The sequence below is a fragment of the Lissotriton vulgaris genome, chromosome 9, assembly GCF_964263255.1.
Source record: "Lissotriton vulgaris chromosome 9, aLisVul1.2, whole genome shotgun sequence".
Classification (NCBI taxonomy): domain Eukaryota; kingdom Metazoa; phylum Chordata; class Amphibia; order Caudata; family Salamandridae; genus Lissotriton; species Lissotriton vulgaris.
In genome coordinates this window covers 937,964,238-937,978,683 of record NC_141697.1, presented here as the reverse complement: position 1 = coordinate 937,978,683, position 14,446 = coordinate 937,964,238, and the positions used below count along the sequence as shown (strand labels likewise).

The window sequence follows — 14,446 nt, the reverse complement described above, 5'->3', positions numbered from 1 at the left end:
CTTTTTTGAAAATTAATACTGATTCTCTGGACTTCATTACCTGGCGCAAGCCCACCCCTTGCTTAGTTTAGGGTCTGAACCACAGAGGCATCACTTAACTGCAGTTATCTGGGCTGGTTGTGCAAGGATCCCTACTACAATTAAAACTAGCGTGAGGTGCAGAAGCAATAGTCCGCTGTTTAAGTGTCTCTCTTGTTGTTTACTTGCCGCTCACATTCTCCTCTTCCACAGTGGTCTCCTCCTCTGCCCGAGATCCTACAACAATGACATGACTGTTTTCATGCCACTTGAGTTTTTAAAAGCAGACAAGGACATGACTGTTTTCATGCCACTTGAGTTTTTAAAAGCAGACAAGGACATGACTGTTTTCATGCCACTTGAGTTTTTAAAAGCAGCAGCGAAAGCAGTCTCTTGCGGGATGTTCTGTGCAGTGAATGGTGTGTGCGCTTCACACAAGACACTGAGCACTTGGGGTAGCATAGGTGCGCTCGCGCACACACCTTACAGGGAACTGTGGTACCAACAGAAACTTGCAAAAATTTGACATTTAAAATAGTTCTATGCAAACATAGGCCAACAATTAACATACAAAACTGTAATGGGCGGCCAATGGCATGCAAATAAACCCCACTGGAGATGCAGTTGGTGACAGAGAAACATCTTCTATGAGATCACGTACATATTTTTTAAACCATGGGCGACCTGATGAGGTTGCTGTGTCTGATATCAGTAATTACACATTACTGGGTGCAATTCCTTCCTCAGAAGGCGCATGAAACAGTGTACAACCGATGATCCTAGTTGCTGCATTGACTGGTAATAAGATAGGTTTGAGTAGATGGCTGTCAATGATGTGGTGGTGACAGTTTGGTAGCTCTGTAACTCTGGTACTATCAGATCCTTTTTGCAACGATCACAAGACAAGATTCTTGGAGGTCAGTTTCTGAATTATGGTGGGCTAGTACAAGCCCTGCATTCAATCAGGGGTAAGGACTTCAATACTGAACCACACAAATACAATATATTAGATATAAAGAACTCACTGATGAACTTAACACAAGATCACATATATGGGAACTAACCTAAGTGTGGAAGGCTGTCTACTTGTCCTGAAATTATGCCAAAGCTGTCTAGGAAGGGAAGATTCAAAATGCAACAAAATGCAACAATCTAATTTTGTCTATAGAACGTACTGCCAGCTTCCAAATTCCTGCCTAAGATGTTCCTTAAGGTTACACCTAGCTGACCCAGAAGTGAACTTTTAATACGTGATGTGGGAATGCTCACTTTGTTCTGGAGTTGTAATGTTTCTACGCTGGGGAAATCACTCGATAGGGTTGGGATTGTGACGCTTGAGTTTAGTTTGCATTATTGCCCCAACTGAAGAAGAAAAAGCTAGGTACAGCGTCCTTCGATATACGATTGCTAATATCCAAAACAAGTCACATAGACACTTGAACTACCGGTTCAACTACAGTTTTTTTAAATGCACATTTAATGACTCTGCTGTGGAAGCCCATCAATTGTTGTAGTATCTGAAACCCTGAATTCATGGTCAACAGTTTAATGATGTAATTCAGTCCACAAAAATATTGGCTCAGTAATTTATCATATGGCATGTTTGAAACCATTAAGGTGATACATTTAACAAAACAAATAAAAAAAGAGGAATTATTTTAGAACCACTCCAATAACCTAATATTGGGATAGGTGAGGATTAGGAAAGTGCTTTGGCATAAAAGGATACTCTGAAGTCAGGGTGCTTAAAACTCAAAAGAAGGACCACTGTTGGAAAGATTACATATGTCTAAGGTTAAGTGAGATCCAGAGTAGTTTTCATCACTTTCGAAGGAAAAATATGTCCCAAAAAGCATCCCCAGGAACAGCTTTCAAGCAGAGCTTGAGGTATGTAAAGGAAAACAAGTAGTAGAACCAAATGAAGAGAAGTGTGTTAATGAAGCTCATAAAGTGAGACGTGTACTATTTTAAAAAACTGTGGATAAAGTAAAGATCACAGAAAATACTGAAATCAATGAGCTGTAGGCGACAATGGTCAAATAAAGAAGCGTAGAGGATAAACCAGGTTTTCCATTGACCACAGAAGTTTAAACAGAAATGTCAAAGTAGATTGGCTTTCACTATCAAACAAAAATGTTAAATTGTACTCTGGAGAGCACCATTTTATTTACCACTTTGGATGAAGTATCTGCCTATTACCAGGTAAGGCTGCTTCTAGAGTTGCCTCATTTAAAAGTCTTATCACCTGAACGGGCACTTAATTGTCTGTTTTTGCCTTTGGTCTTGTGTCAATTGCATCTGTGTCAAAAGTGCAATGCACGGTATGTTGGCAGCTCTACCAGGAGTCAAGCTGAGTCAAATCTTTTTTTTTGCCAAAATATAATTCAACGTAATGTGCATCTTTTTGAAGAGTTGCTTTTTTCTAGGGGAAATAAATTATGTTGATTGAACAGACTATTATCGTTATTTAAAGAAAATAAACATTTATAAGATAAGAGTTAAAAGATGTTTAAATTCTGAAGATACAAAATTGGATAGCTTTGGAATGCTTTCATTTAAGTAAAATATGTTGCAAGTAAACATTTTATAGAACAATCACAGAAAAACAATTACGCCTAGAGGTATCCTGTAAATACATAAAAAGTTATAACATTAAAATCCATTAATATGTTATGTCAATTTCATGTATTTCGTCCTCTGCTGACCAGAATTATCAATCTTTTTTTTTAAATAACCATCACAACATAGTCAGAACACACAGAACTACAAAGTAAAATGAGTGAATGGCAGCGAAAAGAGGAAGCCAGGGTTTTTCAAAAGACTGTCTCTTTAATGTAGGAAGTTTCTGTGGGTGTTTAACTATGTGGGTGAAGAGTAGTAGCTATCTGCATCATTGAGCTTGAGGAATCTTTGAGAGTGAAGTGAAGTAGGGTGGAATTCAACAGTGTTTCTCTGGAAAGGAGTAGTTTAAAGTCCACAACTGGGAGTAGTAGATTACTGTTGATGGAATGTGCTCTGATAAGTAATATTCCAAGAAATTAAACCATAATTAGGCAACGGGTTTAGAATGGATACCAGCACAAGAAGCAGGACTGCACTGTGGAAAACATCTCAGACAAATGTGATTTCAGGACTATGATCAACTCTGTCCAAGAAAATTGATCACAAAATCAAGAACAGCTTTAACAAATTTAGATACCTGGAGCAATGGGCCATAAAAAATGAGAGTGATTAAGCCAATAAAGGTCTACAATCTATATAAAATTTGCATTCTTCTAATAGTTGCATATTTACCTATGGTCCAAACCAAATTTGCTTCCACTGGTGTTGTGGTCTCATCAATGTCATTTCCGTACAGACAAAGTCCCGCCTCGAGACGCAGACTGTCCCTGGCAGCAAGACCAGACAGTTTAACCTCGCTATTCTTCAGCAGGGCCTCTGCCAGCTGCACAGCTTGTTTCGCAGGTACGGAAATCTGATGTTAAATAAAAGACCTCAATTCGTCACATTGATAGGTAGAACACACTTTTCCTCATATGTTACAAAGTACCTCTAGAAGCCTGTGTAATGCCAATTCATCTCAAAACAAGGTACTAAAAAATATCTAATCTTCAATCCACGCAGATGTAATGAAAATGTATGTGTATTTTAACACATTGTGTGCATTTGTGTGTGCACTCCTACTATCCCTTAATGCCGTCAGCCACTAGGTTAAATTCCTAGATCAACTAGACTATGCACCAATTCTCTGATACACAGTTCCTTCCTAGTTATTCTGAAATGTGTGTCATTTATCTAGCTTTAAAGAAAATATAGGTCTAGGAATACAGCGGAGCGTTACTCTCTCCAGGCCTTTCTTTCCTTACAAAGATGAACGTAGGCTCTTTGTTCTAAAGCTACTGGGTGTTAAACAGTCAAGGGCTTTACTTCTCTCAATCAGCTATGCATGTTATCAGGCATGTTCAACCTTCCTTAATTCTTAATGTGTAGGTTATATCATTAAATTATGAGCAATCTATTAAATGTTCAGTTTTTTTATTCATTGAATTAATGACAAATGTTTGACTATCGATTCAACATCTTTGATACATAATTACTTTTACTCAAAGCATTTCAGACACACTATATGTCCTACATGAGTTCACAAAATGTCAGTTATTCTGTGTAAATCAAAAGAACATAAAAAAGGCCACTAAACAAAAATTATCACAACCAATACTAATAAATCAAGCTAAAAAACATTCCTCATCAACCTTTGATGCTGCAAAGGGTACATCACAATATTTATGGCTCTTGGAATGTTAAGCCGCGTTCACACTCCAGTAGCATTGCATTGTTCATTTCTTCTTCCCATGACCCCTCACTTTAAATAGTCCTATGACAGTCTGTTTTCCCCATCAGTTCTGGATTGCAAGTATAACTGTATTTCTATCCTTTCATTTAAACCTGGTGGATATCGATTGGTAAAACATTATATTAATATCTCTCGATATTCAACTGTTTATTGTTAATGTGACGATTAATGGATAGATGAAAACTGACCATTTCATAGGTTATTGATGCAATAGCAAGAGAAGTGCTGTTGGTTGGAAATTCAACAGGGGTTCCTAAACTTTTTCGACCCGCAGCTCCATTGACCCATTGGCTATTGCCCGTGGCTCACCACTTTTTTGGGAGGGTGAGGGGGATGTAAGCCTGGCCTCGGGAGTGCTTGCATTTTACTCCCTGAAAATAATTGGGATGAAGCTGACGAAGGTATTATAATCATATACAGAGGATGTTTCGTATTACTAAGGCGGCACCTCTCATAAAATATTCCTAGTTACACTTCTTTGCTCATGCCTTTATTAGAGTACCTAGAGACACGTGCATCATGCTCCCAACGCCTCAACCTAGCACTATGTACTGAGGAGGGTGGCTAGACAAGCACCACGAGAATTCGGAAATAAAGTACTGTGCAAAATATATAAATAAATGATTTAAGAAGACTGTATGTACAGATATATGTAGTTTTACCCTCCAGTACTGGAGGACTGCTAAGGTCCCGACAATCAGGGCTGGAAGATAAAAATGTGTCGCCCCATGAAATTTGAGGAAGCATATGCAAAGCGCGTGGTGGGGCTTAGAAGGTTTTTGGCAATTTCTCATAAGATCGCGATTTGGGTTGAAGCGCTACATGGTTTCCCTCATGAAAATGGCAAATCCGAGAAGAGGCTATTGAATCAGTGGGTATTGCTATAATTAAGTCAGAATCTAGCTGTATCTTAGCACTGCACCAGTGGCGTAGCAGGGTCAGGTGGTACCTGGTGCGGAAAATTTCTTGTCACCCCCGGTTTGACAAAATAGCAAAAATATGTGTTTAAAACACATATTTTTGCCAGTTTGTCACCCCCCTCAGTGATGACACCCGGGGCGGCCCGCACCCACCTTCCTACGTCACTGCTCTGCACTTCCTTGCACTGTTTTTGTATACTAATGCACTTTTTTCAAAAGGCGCTTATTGTGAAGAATTTATGTATTTTATGAAGAACATACTTGCAAATTCTAAATATGTTGAGTAGTATGACCAGAGGTGATGAGGAGTGAAGAGAAGGACAAAGAAGGGGAAAGGAAGGAAGGGCGAAAGGGAAGGAAAATCAATGTAAGGTTTACATGTCTAGTAATCGGTATTTCGGAGTAGCTCGTTTACACTTTAATTGGTAATTGCACATGTTTTTCTAAAGATTTAATACTGTATGTTCATGCACAGAACAGAGGTTTTAAACCTGCTTTTACTGTTAATATCGCACTTTGAGCGAACATGGTTAGTAATAGATATTTCTGAGTAGTATGTTTACCTTTTCAATTACCAATTGCACGTGTTTCTCCAAAAACTGCATTAGTGATTGTTTCTGGAGTACAACAGATGTTATAAACTGGGCCACGACGATAATATTGCACTTTAAATATTGACTGCACTTTGTGCTGTCCTAAACCGATAATGAGAATTCTTATATAAATCATGGCTAACTGACTTGGACTGGATTGAAATGAATTGGAATAGGTTCTCTTCAGTCTCTTTTTGTCCCATTCTAAGTAACTGCTCAATGTATTTATGCTTTTTTCTGCTCAATAAAAATATATTTTTAAAAAAGTTTTATGTATCTGTTTATGCATCAACAATGTGCTTATGTATGTGTGTGCAAGCATGCCTTTCAGCATGTATGTATATGCATGCACACAGTTATGTATGTAAGGTTTTAGCTATGTGCACATGTATGTATACATGCATAAAAGTATGCACATATATGGTATTTTTAAAATGCCATCCACAAACCAAAGTTAATTCAGAGTACGAACTGTACTATTTAGCATGGGCCACGGAATTCCTTCTTGAGTACTCTCGGAGCACTAAGCTGGAAAATGTACAATGTATCCCTATTTAAAAAAAAACTTGGGTGGGTACCCTGTAATTCTTTCTTTTGTGGTGTCACGTTCACTCACTGCGCTCACTCACGTGCCCTAATTTTGGGGGGTAGGGTTACACTTCAGCAATTTTGAGCTTCACCAGCTGGCACAGGTAAGACACTGATTTAGAGCCTAAAGATCTAAAATTTTGCAAATGTTTCCCCCGGATCAATAAAATCATGAGCGTGAGAACATTTTTCTTTTTGGTCTTCTGGAATGAGTTCTAAGGATCCCTCATGTAGCCATTTCCGGATGTCTGACTGATAATTGTTGGTCTCTCTGAAGGCTTCGCAGTAAAAATGAAAATACAGGTGCCATGAATAAAGAAATAACTTTTTTGATGATGTCCCATGACCTAGGTTGTTGGTAGAGGAGTGTTTACTGATGGGAATGAATGGGTGCTCAACCATCTACTGGGGAAGTATATATCCCCATATACAAAAAACAAATGGAGAGAGTAAAGGGAATTAATCCACCTGAGTGGACGGAAAGTACTCCTGGTCCCCTAGGCTAGGTATCTATATAACAGAAAGGAGGAGTACCACCATAAAAGGCTCAAGAAGCGATTTTGGTGGGATGGTTTTCTAGTGGAAAAAGAAGAAAGTCCTTCTTTGATTTTAATAAACCCCTCACTCACCGACCTAGTCGGTGACATGCTTCATCATCGGGGCCACCTTGACAGCCGAGTGCCATCAAGGTGTGCTGCGACACCTGGAATACAGTGGAGCTGGTATATGAATGATGAGTGCAAGAAAAAAAAGGTCAGTGTGTTAAAAATTGTCCTGGTATGACTTATAGGAGAAATATTTTATTCTTAAGACTACTGGACAATATTAAAAACGTGTGTGTAGATACAATAATAGGTTATTTATGACCCTGTGTATCTGTAGATAAGTGGAAGGTCTACATGTTTCAAACCGAAATGGAAATTACCGGTTTTTCGTCAGGACCAGAATAGGAAATGGGTGGTCAGGGCACACTAACGCCCTGCCATACCTACATTCCTATGTACCCTGTTAACAAAAATTGTTACAGGGCGAAAAAGCTATATCCCGGAGGTGATTATGATGAAAGTAAAAAGACCTGTAAGGAGAGAAGGAGAAAAAGTCACAAGAAAACTTGTTACGTGCCTGCAACGTAGTGAAGTGACGAAATCTGCTGTCTCTGTGACTCATCCCACACAGAATTAATGCAGACTATTTTAGTGCAGTGTGCTGCTCAAATACAAAGAAATGACGTATTGGCGCAATACAGCCATTATGGCTACCTAGCACACCTATCAATGGTTGTGTGCTTAATGAAAAAGATCTGTGATTTTGTCACTCGCATCCATTAATTATAGGTGCGTGGCTAAGCAACAATCATATCCTTAGAAGTGAAGGAGTAACGACGTGCTATTGATTCATCTTGATCCAACCGAGACAGAACAAAACAAACACAACATATAACACACAGTATGTTCGCAAGGTGCTTACTCCTAAATCAGGGTCATTAGGCTGCACGGGATTAGAGGGAAGGGTGGCCACTGTTGGAAAACATATTCTGCAATGAAAGGGAGAGGATGCTTAGTTCCGGTGTTGACTCCCAGAGGTTACTGGGAAAGTTCAAAAGAAGAAACAGAACCATTCGCGTTTCATCCGGGGAATTCAATGATCTACTTACAGTTTTCAAGTGGTACGGTCAAGCGGTATACCTAGTTCGCCCCTCCATGCGCCCGTGATGGGAACGCATTGTGAAGCGAGTTAAGACTGCCGACTTCGGGGTCGGGGTAGGCGTGGTCTCCTGAGCGTGATGACGTCAGGCACTCCCTGAAGGAGCGGTACGGTAGCCTCTATGGATCACTCGGTGGCGTTGCTATAGTGAAGGGAAAGCTACCGCGTTAGGAAGCATTTCTTAATATGATAGGGGCTGATGTTCCAAAGAAACAAAAGGGATTGCCTGGGTAATGATTTTTCAGAGGGACTGCTGAAATTGCATGATAAAGAATGACGTTCCCTGGAGTGTATAATAACACTTGCTGAACCAGTTCAGAGATATTTACCCAAGATTATATGAGCTACCCAGGTAGTAGGTAAGGGAGCCCAAGGGGAGCTGGAATTCTATGGATCAATGTGCATAAAATATATATGATGGGCTGCCACAATGGGGTAGTCAGAATACAAGCCTTGTTGATAGTTAAGCGAAAGAGCAGGCTTGGTATATAAGGATGTTAAATAATCAATAAACCGGGGGTGCGGTTCATTGTGTTTTAGAATGGGTCCAAAACAGGCGAAAGGGAGAGCAACAAAGTTTGTTTGAGATGCAAGTTATAGGACATTAGCCCATGGGATGTTATCATTTAATCCGTTGATATGTGTTGATAGTCTGTAGACCCATCTCTGTTCCTTTTCATACAGACGTTTCTGTAGGTTGGGTCCAGGTGTTATCTGTTCGATGATTGTCCATACCATGTCATTTGGTGTGTGATTGTTCTCTAGAAAATGATCCGTTAGTCTGGTCGCACTTTTCCTGCAGCGGATAGTGCTACGTGTTCACATATCCGTTGCTTTACTTTGCGGGTAGTCATTCCTATGTACTGCTTCCTGCATGTACACTCAATCAGGTAGATCACGTTACTGCTATTGCAGTTAGTATGCGAAAGTTGTCATCATACTTTTCCAGCTTCAAGGTCCAATGTTTTTGTATTTCTCGTCAGATGGCATACGCTGCAGTTTCCGCAGCGATAATGCCCCGTGATATCAGGGAGGCCCCAAGTTCTGCTAATGGAGGGATTAGTAGGGGCGGTCCTTATCTTGGTCCTGGTGTTGACCAGGGTGTCCTTTAGACTGTGAGACTTTTTAAATGAGAAGAGTGGTTTTCCCAATGTAAGTTTCCAGTGTTTATGATCGCCCAGTGTTTATTTATACTCTTGGTTACTTGATTGGATACTGCATTGAACGTGGTTACGCATGTCAGCGGTATGGAGTTGTCAGTAGTAGTTCTCTCCTCAAGGAGCGCCTCTCTGGGCTGATTTCTGGCCCTCTTCTGACATTTATTTACAATTTTATTTGGGTATCCACGTTTTGAAAGTTTTTCGGATAGATCAGTGGCTTGTTCTTTGTATTCAGAAAGTTTACTACAGTTTCTGCGCAATCTAAGAAATTGTCCATACGGAAGGTTTTCCCTAAGTGGGCGAGGGTGGAAACTCTCAAACCTTAACAAATTGTTTTTTGCAGTAGGTTTATAATGAGTTCTTGTCTCTAGCTGGTTACTCTCCTTGGTGATGACCACATCGAGGAATACAATCTTTTCTTTGTCATAGCAGTTCGTGAATCTGAGGTTTTCATCGCAGGTGTTTATTCAAGTGATGAATTGGTCTAATTGTTCGACTGGTCCCTGCGAGTGATCCATAGAGGCTACCGTACCGCTCCTTCAAGGAGCGCCTGACGTCATCACGCTCAGGAGACCACGTCCACCTGACCCCGATGGCGGCAGTCTTAACTCGCTTCACAATGCGTTCTCATCACGGGTGCATGGAGGGGCGAACTAGGTATACCGCTTGACCGTACCACTTGAAAACTGTAAGTAGATCATTGAATTCCCCGGATGAAACGCGAATGTTCCGTTTCTTCTTTTGAACTTTCCCAGTAACCTCTGGGAGTCAACACCGTAACTAAGCATCCTCTCCCTTTCATTGCAGAATATGTTTTCCAACAGTGGCCACCCTTCCCTCTAATCCCGTGCAGCCTAATGACCCTGATTTAGGAGTAAGCACCTTGCGAACATACTGTGTGTTATATGTTGTGTTTGTTTTGTTCTGTCTCGGTTGGATCAAGATGAATCAATAGCACGTCGTTACTCCTTCACTTCTAAGGATATGATTGTTGCTTAGCCACGCACCTATAATTAATGGATGCGAGTGACAAAATCACAGATCTTTTTCATTAAGCACACAACCATTGATAGGTGTGCTAGGTAGCCATAATGGCTGTATTGCGCCAATACGTCATGTATTTGAGCAGCAAACTGCACTAAAATAGTCCGCATTAATTCTGTGTGGGATGACTCACAGAGACAGCAGATTTCGTCACTTCACTACTTTGCAGGCACGTAACGAGTTTTCTTGTGACTTTTTCTCCTTCTCTCCTTACAGGTCTTTTTTACTTTCAGCATAATCACCTCCGGGATATAGCTTTTTCGCCCTGTAACTATTTTTGTTAACAGGGTACATAGGAATGCAGGTATGGCAGGGCGTTAGTGTGCCCTGACCACCCATTTCCTATTCTGGTCCTGACAAAAAACCGGTAATTTCCAAGATGGTTTGAAACATGTAGACCTTCCACTTATCTACAGATACACAGGGTCATAAATAACCTATTATTGTATCTACACACACGTTTTTAATATTGTCCAGTAGTCTTAAGAATAAAATATTTCTCCTATAAGTCATACCAGGACAATTTTTAACACACTGACCTTTTTTTTCTTGCACTCATCATTCATATACCAGCTCCACTGTATTCCAGGTGTCGCAGCACACCTTGATGGCACTCGGCTGTCAAGGTGGCCCCGATGATGAAGCATGTCACCGACTAGGTCGGTGAGTGAGGGGTTTATTAAAATCAAAGAAGGACTTTCTTCTTTTTCCACTAGAAAACCATCCCACCAAAATCGCTTCTTGAGCCTTTTATGGTGGTACTCCTCCTTTCTGTTATATAGAAGTATATATCCCATCAGGAGGACAACAGACTTCTGAAAGGAAGGGGAGGGATTTTTGTTTGAGTAAAAGACTTGACTTTAGTCAGGATGACTGGGGCTCCGGGTAATAATTTTGTGCTTCAGATGAAAGTGATCTGTCCACGGTAGGTCTGCTAGCAGACATTTATATCAGCTTGAAGAACCTCTCCTTTCTTTGTTTAAGCAAACGTAGAAACTGCAGAGATCTGTGTATTTTCAGATCTGAAGAAACAAATACTACCCTACGGGTACCAGAACTGCGTGAGGAGTTGCACTTAACACCTAAACAAAAACTTAGTTGGTGCCTTTACTGGGATGCAGCATGGACCAAATTGACTCTATAATCTCCTCACCTTAAAAGTGTGCAATTATGGAATTCCTTGTCAGGCTAGAAGACGAGGCTAGTCATGTTTGATAGTAGAGGCTTGCCAACCGTCCAGCTGACAGCTCTACCACCAGGAGGTACTCACAAACTAGTACAACTGTTGGTTTGTCCTGAAATGAGGAGGTAACTTTCAGACAGTCTCCCTCTTTACAATATATTTGTTCTTGCAGTGGAGAACTATTAGATCTCTACTTGTCTGCATATTGTTCAGACAAATGTGGCGAAATCTCAAGAGAAGACCACATTATAATGGGCATTTAAGAGCAAGCTGAGGAGTGGAGGTTTCGGATAGTAATTTACTAAACGTTGAGAAGCTGAGGAGTGGAGGTTTCTGATAGAAATGTAGGAAATGTGAGAAGTTGAGGAGTGGAGGTTTCCAATAGAAATGTAGCAAACGTTAAGAAGCCGAGGAGTGGAGGTTTCAGATAGAAATCTAGCAAACGTTGAGAAGCTGAGGAGTGGAGGTTTCAGATAGAAAATTACCAAACATTAAGAAGCTGAGGAGTGGGGGTATCCGATAGAAATTTACCAAACATTAAGAAGCTGAGGAGTGGGGGGTTTCCGATAGAAATTTAGCAAACTTTGAGGAGTAGATGCTTCAGAGGGAGGTGAGAAGCCTAGCCAGAGAACATGTTCTTCTACAATTGCTGCTGACTTTTAATCCTTTAGTGCGCACTCTATCAGAACCCATCGCATACAAAGGAAACAAAAAAATAAAATGTTACCCACATTAAAGTTGAAAAAGAAGCCGCAGGACAGAGTGACACAGTAAAAAAAGAAAGTGACACTTTAGATCGATGCAGCAACTTGGGTGGGGATTGGCAAAGTAACACTCGTTGGTGGCTCAGGACCATGAACGGGGAAAATGCATGAGCTTTGTTATTATAATTCTTTAAAGAAAAAATGTCCTACAGGGCAGTTTTCCAACCTGACATGTTATGTCTGTGAGCAGCAGGGTTCGCAAAGTTGCTGTGATTGAGGAAGAATAGAAAAATGAAGAATCAGGACTTCATTGTTTCATCATTGGTAGAAATAAGTTGTTGATTGCTTTAATAAATGTTGTGTTCTTTAACCGTATCCTACATTTACAAAATACCACTTTTCACTAAAAAACAAAAGCCAAGATCACTTACACACCAATTCCATCCAGACCAGTCTATAAGAAAAGCATCTACATTGGAACCCATTTAATCTGCTCCTTTAGGTTTCAATGTGTATAAGCAAATGTTCACCTTTTTATTGCTCTCAGCAGAGATGAATACAATGCTCCATGCCTGCTATATGGCATTGCACCTCATTTAAAGCCCTCTGCAATGAATGTGCAATTCATAGTTCACAGGGCCTTCCATCCTCCTGATCCCATCTTCAACAGAGATCAATCTCCCTTCTAAGTTCAGTCGATGATCATTCCTCTTCTACTGACATGCTCTGAGCCATTCCTCAATTTATTGTGTTCGGTCCGATCCTGGAGCACTCTACCTCTATAGATACATGCAACAGGCAGCCATCTAGCATAATATCACCTGCTGAAGATGTGGCTACTCTCTGGGAAGTTGCACTGCACAACTGGTGTGACTGTTGATTCAAGCAAGGGCCATGACGACATTAAGGTTGTCAATGAGTACTTAATAAAAAAGTTAAGAGAACACACCAAAACCTCTAACCAATGGCTATAATCCATTGTTTAGCTCAAGCTATGGCCATTCCTGTGGGAGAAAGGGCTCCACCTTTAGACATTAGATAAAATAGGTAGATTATAGGTTTCAAACAATTGTGCGCCAGAAAAACTATGCCTTATGCTTCCCTGCGTATAATTGAATCATATCAGTAACATATTTATTACTTTTTAAGGCATCCATAATACGTGCTTTAAATGGGAAAAAAATAAGTGCAGGTTCCTATTGAAATGAGCTAGAGGTGTGGTGAGTTGGCGGGACTAGGGGCGGGGCTAAGGGAAAGACATGATGATACTTAATGACTTCTATAATAGTTACAACACATTCCAAAATACATGAGAAATGTGTTTATATCAACAAAACAGGTTAACTCATTACACAAAATAAAGCCAAACGTGATATGTTAACATTTCCTTGTTTTACAATAGTTGCATCTTCTTAATGCCATACTGTTAATTGCTGTACTATATATTTTTGATTAAGGGAGTAGTCAGAAAATGAAAATACCCCCACTTCGAACCAAGGCTATTATGACACCAAGCAAATGAAGCAACTCATCAGCTCAGGGCTACAGAAGGTACTCTCCTCCGCAGTAAAGAAGTGCCGGTGCTCCGAGTGAAAAAACTCAGAAGTGCCGGTTCTGAGTACCGGTGAGCACTGGCCCATTTAAAGCACTGCCTCATACCCAAAAACAGAAGTATTACTTCATTTAAACAATTAGGGTTTTTTAAATGAATGATGTTTAAGGGGAGGGCTCCAGTCCTTCACACGCCATGTATGCATGTGACGTATTACACTGAACACAATTGTTTATCTGAAAACAAGAGAGGCAAGATGCAGAAAAGAAAGGTCATGGCTTGGTGGAAACATTTCCTTTTCTGACACAATATTTTAAACTCAATGTTGTCATAAACCCGTCCCCCGACCCCAAGAGTGTGTTCTGCTCTCACTGTTCATACAAGTGCCCCGCCCAAAAGATGGGAAAACAAGAAGGGATCACCACACCTCCACTCCATCTTCCCCAGTGTATCCGCAACGAGTGACTCTGCAGCCTGCTACTCCGAAGACAGTCATTGAAGCACTGGTCATGAAGGGAAGCTTCCTCAGATCATCAGACACGCCCTCCTGCAGAACCCGTGCCATGGAAGGACCTGCAAAACAGAGCATCAAAAACTGGAACAAGATCATTTGAGACACAATTTGG

At 40.5% G+C, this 14,446-nt stretch overlaps 1 protein-coding gene across 1 annotated transcript in view; it reads right to left on the bottom strand.

The window, feature by feature from the left end:
• AMT (aminomethyltransferase) overlaps positions 1–14,446 on the bottom strand; it is a 214,919-nt gene that overhangs the window by 27,217 nt on the left and 173,256 nt on the right. The window contains exons 6-7 of the mRNA XM_086938787.1: positions 14,248–14,393; positions 3,313–3,493 (exon numbers count right to left, since the gene is read on the bottom strand). Coding sequence (XP_086794913.1) covers positions 3,313–3,493; positions 14,248–14,393 — 327 coding nt within the window. The remainder of the gene's footprint in view (positions 1–3,312; positions 3,494–14,247; positions 14,394–14,446) is intronic.